This window comes from Anoplolepis gracilipes, chromosome 5 (genome assembly GCF_047496725.1).
Source record: "Anoplolepis gracilipes chromosome 5, ASM4749672v1, whole genome shotgun sequence".
Classification (NCBI taxonomy): domain Eukaryota; kingdom Metazoa; phylum Arthropoda; class Insecta; order Hymenoptera; family Formicidae; genus Anoplolepis; species Anoplolepis gracilipes.
The window spans coordinates 903,816-915,000 of record NC_132974.1 but is presented as its reverse complement, the minus strand read 5'-3'; the positions used below and the strand labels follow the sequence as shown (position 1 = coordinate 915,000).

General features: G+C 45.3%; 1 protein-coding gene across 1 annotated transcript in view; it reads right to left on the bottom strand.

The window, feature by feature from the left end:
* The window catches only part of LOC140666413 (RNA-binding protein MEX3B-like), a 42,440-nt gene that overhangs the window by 9,289 nt on the left and 21,966 nt on the right, over positions 1-11,185 (bottom strand). Inside the window, exon 2 of the mRNA XM_072893578.1 lies at positions 1-3,146. This exon is cut by the window's left edge and continues 9,289 nt beyond it. Coding sequence (XP_072749679.1) covers positions 2,152-3,146 — 995 coding nt within the window. The 3' untranslated portion in view covers positions 1-2,151. The remainder of the gene's footprint in view (positions 3,147-11,185) is intronic.

The following is an 11,185-nucleotide window of genomic DNA, read 5'->3' as shown; positions in this document are numbered from 1 at the left end:
TTCGTCATCTCTTTCATTCACATTTACATTCTTTCATATTCTCGTTCACTTTCGCGCTGTCAGATTTCCCGACTATATAGTATATATATATTGTATATATTTATATTCATATTCATACAAACATAATATAAATATATAAATATATAAATGTATATATTATTAGAGCTATTATTAATTCAATAATTACTTTATTTATATAAAGATATTTTAAGATAATACTCTATAGAGCGAGGGGAAGCCGGGTGGAACGAACGCGCCGTCCGCTATATATTCGCTACGTGATTTCATGGCGAATCGAGGGGCCCGTGACCCTCTCTTCTTTTCCTTCTCTTTTTCACGTGTAGGATGTCAGTGCGAGATCATTTATCAGAGTGTATCCACAGAGTGTACGTACGTATGTGTGTGTGTGTGTGTGTGTGTATGTGTCTTATGATTTGTGTACATGTGGGTAATTCTCGGTAATCTTCACTGTCGCACTCGCGACCACAGCTCGCAGGTTCGTCGAGTTCGTAATTGTACACTCGGCAATGGAAAACCCCTTTTCGGATCGATGATAAGAACTTAATGCTTTCTACGCGCGTTTCGAGCGAACGCTGAGATCAAGGACTATCGTGTGCTTCCTTTCTTCGGAAAGAATGAAAAGAAAATACGTGAATAAGAGAATCTAAGGAAGGTTGCCCAGTGCGCAATTATCGTGAAATTATCGAGATAGTATGCTTTTTGTCTAGCCTTTTTGGCACAAAATCAAACATCGCAGGTTAGACAAATAAAATGTTAAATATACGTATCTTTTTCAATTTATCATCGATTAGAATAATTAACAGTTGAAGATACGAGTGTATAAGCATGCTTTCATCAAATATTTTATATACATATATATATATATATATATATATACACATATATATAATATAATATAATATATATAAAATATTTAATATATATACACATATATAAATATATACATACGTATGTATGTATAAGCTTAAAAGCAATCAAAAAATCAAAAGTTCTTTGGATATGATTTGAATGTGATTCATTATTCAGTCACAGTTATTAAAAAAAATAAAAAAAAAAAAAAAAAAAAAAAGGAAATTGAGAAAGCTCTAAGATCCATCATGCTAAGCAAGCAGTCTCCATTCCCAGCAAAGTTCGACTCAAAGAGATTACAGGAACACGAGCAGAGTTTTTAAAAACAGCAAACCACTGGCGGTGTTAAGCGTCAAGAGGTCGGCGATGAGGCCGGTCGGTCCGCGACTCGATCGACCCATGTTCGGACCGTAGCCTCCGCGATGAAAAGAAAACAGAAAGTAGCGTCTCGGTAACCATCAGTCTCGCTACTAATAATATCAGTCGCAGAATATCGCAGCAGTCGATCTTTTGCGGGCGATAGAGAGGCTCTTTCTCACACGTCAGTCCGGACGGTACGATGATAGTATTTGTACCCTCGTACCGTCTCTCATACCTCGAGGCTTATTAGAGTACTCGACGAGCCGCGAGCCCAATCTATGCAAACGTCAAGAGACGGGGAACAGGCGAGTGGAATACAGGAGGGGTGTAGGTGGGGGATCGATGATACGGTGGGTGTGTGTATTCATCCCTGTCTCTGTCTCTCTCTCTGTCTCTCTCTCTCTCTCTTTCTTTCTTTAAATATATATGTCGTAGAACTTAAAAGCTGGCTTCGTTGTATCCGGTCAGCGGGAATTCGACAGACTCGACGACGATCGACCCGAAATGAGCAATTCGTCGAGGCGAATTCCCGTCGCGTAAAAGAGATTATTGGCAGCCGTGGAATTGAGACATTGTGCGCGTTCGGTCCCCTGACGACGACGGCGTCACACCAGCATGGTAAAACGATGACAAAGATGATGACGACGACGACGACGACGATGACGACAGCAAAGACGAGAGAGGTCGATCCCGAAGACGCCGAGAGAATCGTCGCGCAGACATCGCCGTAGTAGTAGTAGTAGTAGTAGTAGTCGCCAACACGTTGTGATCCACTCTTGTCGTCGCTCGTGCTGGAGCCAGTTATTAGCCGACCGTGGTGCTCGAGGAGCGGTAGAAGATAAGTTGCTGATGTAGCCGCTGCGTGCACCAGCGGTGTCATATTACGGGAGACTGACGGGCGGCGGCTCGACGGGGTCCCTCTTAGGAGAAAATACGGAGCACCTGCAGAACGCGTCTGGAGCAGACCGGGCAGCTTGGATCCTGGCTGTCGCAGACCCGGTTGCCGCAGTCCATGCAAAAGTGATTGTGTCCGCAGGGTACCAATGCCGCGGTAACTTCTTTGTCGCCGCATACGACGCACTCGCGCCGTGCGCCGCCCAGGAGCGAGTCCGTGGGCGACGCTGGACTCGCCGTCGCCGGTGGTGACGGCCTCGAGGGTAGCGTGACGCTCGGGAACGACCAGATGGACGATGTCGAAGTCGGCTGCGATTCAAACGACGGCGACTCGCCCAGTCCCTCGTCTCTTTCCAATCCGGAGCCCCAAATGGCGACGAGGTCGTTCAGCCCGATTGCGCCAGTACTGCTGGACGAACTGCTGCAGCTGCCGCTGCCGCTGCTCGAAAATGCGCCGTTCGAACTGGTGGAGCTATTGGACCCAGGTTGATCGATACCTTGAATACCGAGGACTGAGCCGAGTCCGCCGCGACAGAGAGCGCCTAGCAGATCAGTCTCGTCGCCGACGATGCCGGGCGCGGCGCCGGTTCGCAAAGTGATGTGCGCTTGGATCTCGCGTCTGGCGGCCTCTACGCTATCCGGCAGACCTGTTACCTCGAATACTGGCTCCTTGTCGCGACTGGGCGTCACGATGTAGGTATGCGTCTGATGCTGAATTCGCTTGATGGTCGCACCCTTTGGCCCAACGACCAGACCTACCACTCTGTAGGGCACTCGTACCTGGATCGTCACGTGACCAGGCACGGTCGCGGGTGGCCCGGGTGGTGCGCCAAGGAGGGCGCCCAACGAGCTCTTGCGCGAAGCGCGAATCTGCGAAAAGTGCTCCGCGGCGGAGAGAATCTCGCGCTTCGCGCGGGCCACGTCTTCCTTGCGACCTGTCACGACAAACACAGGTTCCTCACCGCGCACGGGCGTCTTGATGTAGGTATTCGTTTTTGCTCGAAGCGCTTTGATCTTGCAACCTGCAATCAAATCAAGAGAGAAACGTTACACACACACACACAAACACACATATGTATGAATAATGTTATTGCTAATACTATCGACGCTTATCATTTTATTGTTTAAACTTTTAAATAAACTTGATCATACAAATATAAATGATTGATAAAAAAAACACACGCATAAGAGAAAATCGATTGAAATTGTTGTTATTTATTTTTTTCGCGTCACCGTCCTGCATAAAAAAAAAAAAAAAAAAAAAAAAAAAAAAACCGCCCACACACGTAATGAGCTTTCAAAGTGGTAGCGCGCGTGCATGATGCAATTGTTTGCGTATCGCTGAGCGAGAAGAACGGAAAAGAAAGGAAAGACTCGCAAGATGCCGCGCGAAGCAAGAGAGCGGCAATAGAGCGCGGTGAGAGAGAGCAGGGCGCAGGAAACTGGAAGGAAGGAGGTCCCGACCCGGTCTGGTCCTCGGTCTCGCAGACTCTTTGGCCTTGAGCCAGCGCAATGCTAGCAATGCAGGTGAACCACTCCTCCCTCCTTCCTTCTTTCGCTCTCTCTCTCTCTCTCTCTCTCTCTCTCTCTCTCTCTCTCTCGCTCGCTTCTTCCTCGCATCTCCTTCTCGCGCTCGTCCTGAGAATCTCCCGTTCTTCTCCTTCTCTGTCTTTCCTCCCGGACCTCCCTTTCATTCAGTTCACTCTCTCCTTCGTCGCGATGGAAGGAGAGAACGCGACACGCGTTGCATCGCATACCAGGCAGCTTTTTCGTTTCCCTCCCGATCCGCGCGCGCGCGCACGCGCGCTACGTCGTCATCTTTCCTCTCGCGTCATTCTTTTGCGATTAAATTTTACATTTTCCGGACGCGACATACGAAAGCGAAAGGACACGAGGCAGAATTCAGGGCGAAAGAGCGTGGGGACGAGAGCAAGGCCGCGAATAAATTCCAGAATTACTTTGGCCACGAGCGAAGAGAGAATATGCGCTTGGGAATTCGCGTCGACTGGGCGTAGAATGCCCTTGCCTAAGGTATAGCCTTGCATAAGTCTTGCAATGTCATGGACGTTTCTGCTTCTTCGGGAACGCGCGTTGCAACATCAATACTAAGCAAGACAAACGATTAACGACACGCAAACCTGCCAAGAGACCAACTGTCCGTCTGTCGGTAAGAAAAAAAATATATAAGAATGCCAAGAAATCGTTTTAAGGAAATGACTACTATTCAATTATGTATTTAAAAAAAAAACGTTGCAATCCATCGAAATTAGAATATTAGCCTACGGGGGATCAGATGTACATTATATATATTCATCATTTGTTAGAAAAACAAAATAAATTTTGTTTGGAAATAATCCCCCTAGTTGCAGAGGTATTATATAGGAGAAAATTTTTATATTCTTAAGTATAGAGAGGAGAGTAACTCAAAGACCTTGCTTGCGTGCAAGTGAGCATTGAAAACGCACGTTTGCTGGATCGCAGCGTGCGTGCGTGCGTGCGTGCGCGCGCGCGCGCACGTCCAGCCGAGTTTCCGCTTCTCCAACATTCTCACTCCTTTATTCCGGAAATTCGCCTAAGGCAAATCGGAGCGGCTTTGATGCGGCTAAATAACTCCATGTGGAGAGGTAGAAGCAGGTGGAAGAGGTGGATCGGAGAATACTGTGCAGGCGCGCGCGCGCGCGCGAAAGACGAACTTGTGCACAGGTATACGAAGAGGAGAGTGAAGACTCGCCAAGAAGAAGAAGAAGAAGAAGAAGAAGAAGAAGGTTCGCCGCGCTCGTAGAACCTCGAGAAAGGTGGCGACGATGGTGGTGGTACAAACGGAGAAAGAGGAGAAGGTGGGGCGTGGGTCATAGACAGTTGAAGGGCCGCGGCTAAGGTGAGGCGAGACGAAAAGGTAGGGAAGAGAAAGAGAGAGAGAAAGAGGGGAAAAAGAAAGAAGGCCCCGTCCATCGAAGAGCACGTTGCTGCTCGGGGAGGGAGGGAGGGGAGGGGACCCTTGCTTTGTTCGCCTCGTCTAAGGGACGAGAGAGGATCGAATGGAACGAGTCTTCCTCCGATCCTTCGCGCTTCTTTCGTACTACGGAAACGTAGATGAGCGAATTCGAATTCGAATCCGGGCTCCGGTAGGTTCGAGTGCGCAGAGTGCACTCGAGCAATGATTGAAGTGCTCTTCGACCCAGTTAGATATAATCGCGACAGGGATTTAACTCAAGAAGGACTTGAGGAGAATTTGTCGCGGAATATGCAAAGCAATTATAAATTTATTACTCTCTTTCTGTCTGCCGCAGACAGTTTGTCATTCATACTGACTGATGCGCACGTGGTACGTTCCCCAAGTGCAAGTACAATGATGAGCGAAAGCCATTCTCGATGGAGCCTATGTTTCTCCATTCCCACGATACATCACGCGCTAGAATGACGTTGCTAAAATCTGCAGCAGCAGCAGCAGCAGCGGCGGCTCCCCAAAGGCTGCAGGATCAATAGTTACAGGCTTCCACTGACGGCCCATGGCTGCATTATAGACGCTCCGTGTAACTCGAATGCATAGGGCGTCGAATATAAGCTGTGCTGCTTCTAAATTTGTCTCCGCTAAATATTACTTCTTGTTTATTAATCTTTATTCGGATTATTTTAAAATCATCGTGAAAGATTATTTTTAACAAGGTTACTTTAATTAATTATTTAAATTAATAAAAGGTTATTTTAATGAGATTATTTTATATTAAAGACGAATTTTTGGAATAGATTTTTTTTTTTTTTTTTTTTTTCAAGCAAAAATTTCAAATAACGTTTATAACTACTGTACTTCTTAGAAAGATCAAAGTAGCATGTTTCGACGAAAAAGATATAAGAAAGACACTCTCGTGGGCCATCTGCTCATCTTTGCTTTAATTACATCCAACAAATACCCCAACGAAGAGACTTTGTTACTTGAGGCTTCAACAAAAAAATTCTTGAAAAAGTAGAAATGAGAAAAGCGAGGTCTTTATGCAAAAACTTGATCACCGAAATATAAAAAATGTTCTAAATTTGTAAATTGTTGTATAAAATAAAATGTGGACAATAATATATATATATATATATATATATATATATATATATATATATATATATATATATAATTTCTTTTTATTATAAAAAGAAATATTTTACTTTACTTTGAAATAATTTTATGTTGGAAAAATTGTATATTTTAAACGAAATTATTATAAAGAATCAACCTTGTAACTGATTTTTTTTTTTTTTTTTAATAAATGTAAGAGAATAAACTCGCTTTTTCACGAGTGCGAGTTGTCACGCATAGAGAGAGAGAGAGAAGCTACAGAGTTTAAGATTACAGAAACTGCGTAGTTTCCTCAATCGGACGGCAGGGTTTGTTTAGGGCCTGGTGGGCCCTTAAGTAGCGGGACCTTTTGGCGTCGTGGATGCGTCCGTAGGTCCGCGCACGGAGCTGGTATCACGAGTTTCTCAGGCAGGTCAGTGAAACTGCGCCGTCAAGTTGAAGGCCAACACCCCCACAATGCAACGGCCGAGCACCACCGTCGCTCTCCCCCACCATATCGTTAGATCCTCCGCCTCTTCCTCCCGCGTGCCTACCATCCCTTTCCTCCTCGGCCCCTTCTAACGTAACCCCACTCGACACGCGCGCGAACGATATAGTGGAGAAAACTCCAATAACTTGCCGATAACTCGTTTCTGCCGTCGACGCCGCCTTTGTACAAATACACCCTCGCAAAGTAGACTTATCGCGCTGCAAACGATTAATCTTCCCCTCGGTTTCCATCATTTTTCGCAGCGCACACCTGGCAAGTTTCCCAAACTCGGGCAGCCCGCAATAATCAAAAGTAAAAATCTAATTATCAAAAACATTAAATGTACACAATTTAAAAATATCTTTTTCCAGCGCATATGAAATCAACAATCCTCAACAAATTCCTCGACAGTTAATGCTTTATAATTCTATTATCGAAAAACTAACGAGGAACAAGTTCCAGCGGTGCGTGAATGAAGTTATGCCCTCACGTTATAGAGCATCGAGGCGAGGGATTTTCTTTCTCTCTCTCTCTCTTTCTCTCGCCAGCACGACCAAAGAAGACGTAGGAACACGCGGTCATTCGTGCGTTGACCATCGGGCAGTCGAGATCGGCGAGTGCGCGCGCAGGTGTGGTAACGACCCGTCCGTCCATCGTCATCTCCTCCTCTTTCCTTTCCTTTCCTTCATTTTCTCCCTCTACACGCGAGATTTCCTCTCTCTCTCTTTCTTTCTCTTTTACTGACCCCTCGCGAAGGCCAGAAATTCCAGCCTCCTCTCGAAATAGATCGATGACACTCTCGTCGACTAAGCGTACGCACGCATGCACGCACCATTTCTCTCTTTCTCTCTCTTTCTTCTCTCTTCCCTCTTAGTCTCGTAGAGGAGCTGATGTCTCTGAAATAACCGAGGCAAGGCTCAGTCATCGGACTGGGGAATAAGGTGCAACGCACGCATCTGTTCACCAACACTCTCTTTCCTCAGTCGTCGTTCGTGTATCTTCCTCTCCTCTCTAGCACCTCTCCCGCTCCCCTCCCCTCAGCTTCTTTTTGCGTCCTACTCTCTCCGTTCTTCTTCTTTAATCACTCTCGCTCTCTCGGTCGAGCCTCGTTTCTCCCTTTCCTCTCGCCCGTTCCTTCGCAGTTGCAACCGCCGTCGCGTCCGACACTGTCTCGAATAGCAGTGGAGGTCATACTATATTAAGATTGAACTCCACTGACACTGCGGCCCAACAGCGTTCATTCTCCTCCTACTCTTTTCCTACTCTTTCGCTCTTTCCTTTCCTCTCTGTCTTCCGCTTCTCTTTCTGACCACACGCCTCGCACTCTTTAACTCCGTACGCAAACAGCAATCCTCGTGATAATACCATTCGTACGAGAAGATTCTACGACGAGAAGGTTCCATCGAGATCCCACGATGGAAAATGTAGATTATGCCAAGCCGTTAATCTTCTATGGAAATGCAGCGGAACGATGGTCCTTGAAAAGATGGTAAGAGCATCCCCTCGAGTCTTCGATCGTTGGCTGTCCCCGGAAGCGTATCGACCAATCGAAATAATTCCTCCTTTATACGAAATCTATATACTATATATTGTAAAGTTAAAAATTTTTACTCCCGCTGTAAAATAAACATTTCACACGACTTTATTCGGTACTATTATGGGGGAAGAAGCGTAGCAAACGACGAGATGCATTCACTCTCATCGATGATTCATTATCAGTTTACGAGAGCCCCGTCGTTCAGGACTTATGTGGCGGAACAGTACGGTTATAATTACGCGATATTGGATGTCATGATATTAACGAGCCGCAGTGGATGTAATGGGACGCGTTGCCCACCATCGAAGCTACTCCACCCAGAAGTCCCTCTCTCGCCTGGTCGAGAGTTCGCAGGGTGAGTCATTCGTCGATCGACCTACCTCAAACTCATCGAGCGAGGGAGAGCGGAAACAATGCCCGGGAAAACTGTGCTTCGGCCAGGATCGCCGAGGAAAGAACCTTCGGTCTCTCGTTGGTTACGCAGTTTTAGCGCGCCAGATGTGACCAATCGTTCCGAAGAATAAAAGACGACGTTTAAGGTGTTCCTCTAGATTTGTCGCACCTGCCTTTTACTGCGAGTTCCATCGGTTTTTACCATATATAAGGCAATAGTAAATTTTTTGAAACGAAAGAGAAATATTGAAAATCGATTTTTCCTCTCTTTCAACAAAAAATTTCATTCAGCAGGTCATTGAACGCCTTCTTTCTTTCCTTCTCTCTTCAATTCGATTCTCGTCGCGAGTTCTTCTCTCTCCCTCCCTCTCTCACGCTTCTCTCAATATCTCCTCCCGATTTTTCGTACTCTCGTCTCTTTCTTCATCTTGGCGGCCAACGTGCCGCCAGATTATTACAGTCTCTCGTCCGCCTCCGGCGGCTCGCTTCGCGCAGCGATAACTGCCCGTATATATACGCGGAATTTATATCTCCGCAGTGGAAACTGACCGATTGGACGAAAACGCACATTCCTGCGTGCCTGTACGCACACGTGCACGTGCACGCGGGATACCGCGCGCCGCAAGCGGAAATTAGCGGGGCGTAAAAGTGCGACGAGGGAACGATCCTCTCGAGTCGGCGCGAAAACGCACGCGCGGGGCAGCGGGACCGACGGTTTTACACCGGGCCCATAAATAATAGTTCTAAAAGAATAATTTAACGCCCCGAGCGGTCCGCCTGGGCTTCTAGCGGCACGACTAGCATTTCCTGTTTTCGACCACCAATCGGTAGAAAACTCTCTACTAATTCATGTCCTCCCGGCTTCCCTGTTTTCACGAACAACCCCGAGATGTATGCATATGTGTCACACGCTGGTTTTTATTCTGTCGTGTCTGAGTCCGCTGGAGTTTTAAATTTTCAAATCGATATAAATAATATTCGAGAAATAATCACGAGGTCACAGTTGCCGTGACTACGTATTCGTATTTAAACGCGCGAGAAGATGCTTGTATAGATGTCTGCCGGTACGCGTGCGGAGCGAATCACTTGACCCAAAGCGCGAATAATGCGCATGACGCGAATCGATTGCGAAACTTTGGGAGCGATCTGTCTGCAGTGCGACCGTTAGTTAGATTCGCCTACTTTACTTTTACCGGGAGAAAACAGAATAGAATCCTGCCTTGGAGAAATCGCGCGCGAGGTCGATCGAAGAATCTTAAAGATATATATATATATATATAATCTAGATCCACATTTGAACGCGTAAATGTATTTCATCTCCCTCGCGATCTACCGCGACATTGACGTGTCGATCTCGCTACTGAATGCGAGATTTATCTCGATGAAAGCGTGAAACGAACACAACCACGTGTGGTTACTTCGTTGAAGGAACAGGGTCACGATACGCGATTATGCAATACGTGAGATGGGTTGATCTCTTGAAGGCAACGAAAGAAGTCTCATCAAACGGAGATCAATGTCGTCAAGAGCGTTGTGAGGAAGGCCATTGCAAATTCATTTCGCGATTTTTAACGCCTGCCTTCTACATGAACGCAGGTAGATCAACGCACACGCAAACGATTATCATAAGCGAGTATCGATGAGGAGGAAAAGAGAGAGAGAGAGAGAGAGAGAGAGGTGGAAGGAGAAGAGAACAGCGAGAAAAGAGAAGAGAAATCTCTGGATAATTTAGAATCCTAAACTGTAAAACACGATCGAGTATTCCAACATGTCGGTCAGTCGGCGAATGTTATGTATATCGTTCATTCATTTTTACTTTCGGCTCGAAGAGACAAACGCCTCCAAGAATACATTGGTCATTCGAAAAACAGCACACGTTGGAAATACTGTAGAAAATAACTGCAGACAAAGTGTCTGAGGTTTTCGTACAGACATATTTTCTGAATTGTCGGACACTCTTCTGAAAATACAGACATTCTTCTAAAATTTCAGAAAAATTACTGGTGAATAACAGAGAGATTGTTTAAAATTACTAACAGACACCCAGAGATCTGAGAATTCAGACAAAAATGTGTCTGAATTTTTAGGTAATATTTTTTACAGTTTTTTTAAAGTTTAATTTTTAGGAAATGCAAGTTAAAATTGCGAATAATTATGACTGTCAACAAAGAAAACTCCTTCAACGATATCAAGAGATAAATTAATAAATAAATCAAAATTAATGTCAAGTAATTTTTACATAAGAATCAGCTTTGTCCAAAATGTAATACACATTTATAAATAAAATTTGATAATTTATCGTTAAAAAATATTCTTTATACGTTAGATAATATTATCTAAAAAAGCATAGTAAAATTTTCGTGATTAATTTTTACGATTGTTAACAACGACAGAAATATAAATATATGTTTGAAGAAGGACGCGTGACACGCGCGATAGTACAACCGAAAAGAGGTATATCAAATACACTCGTGCAATCGCGCGATAAGAATTGCGAATTGGGAAACAAGGCTCGCTACGTTAGAAAGTTACGCGTGGGTGAACCAATTTAATGTCAAAACGCGCGCCGGTCAGCCCACGCCGTCGCGTCGCGTAT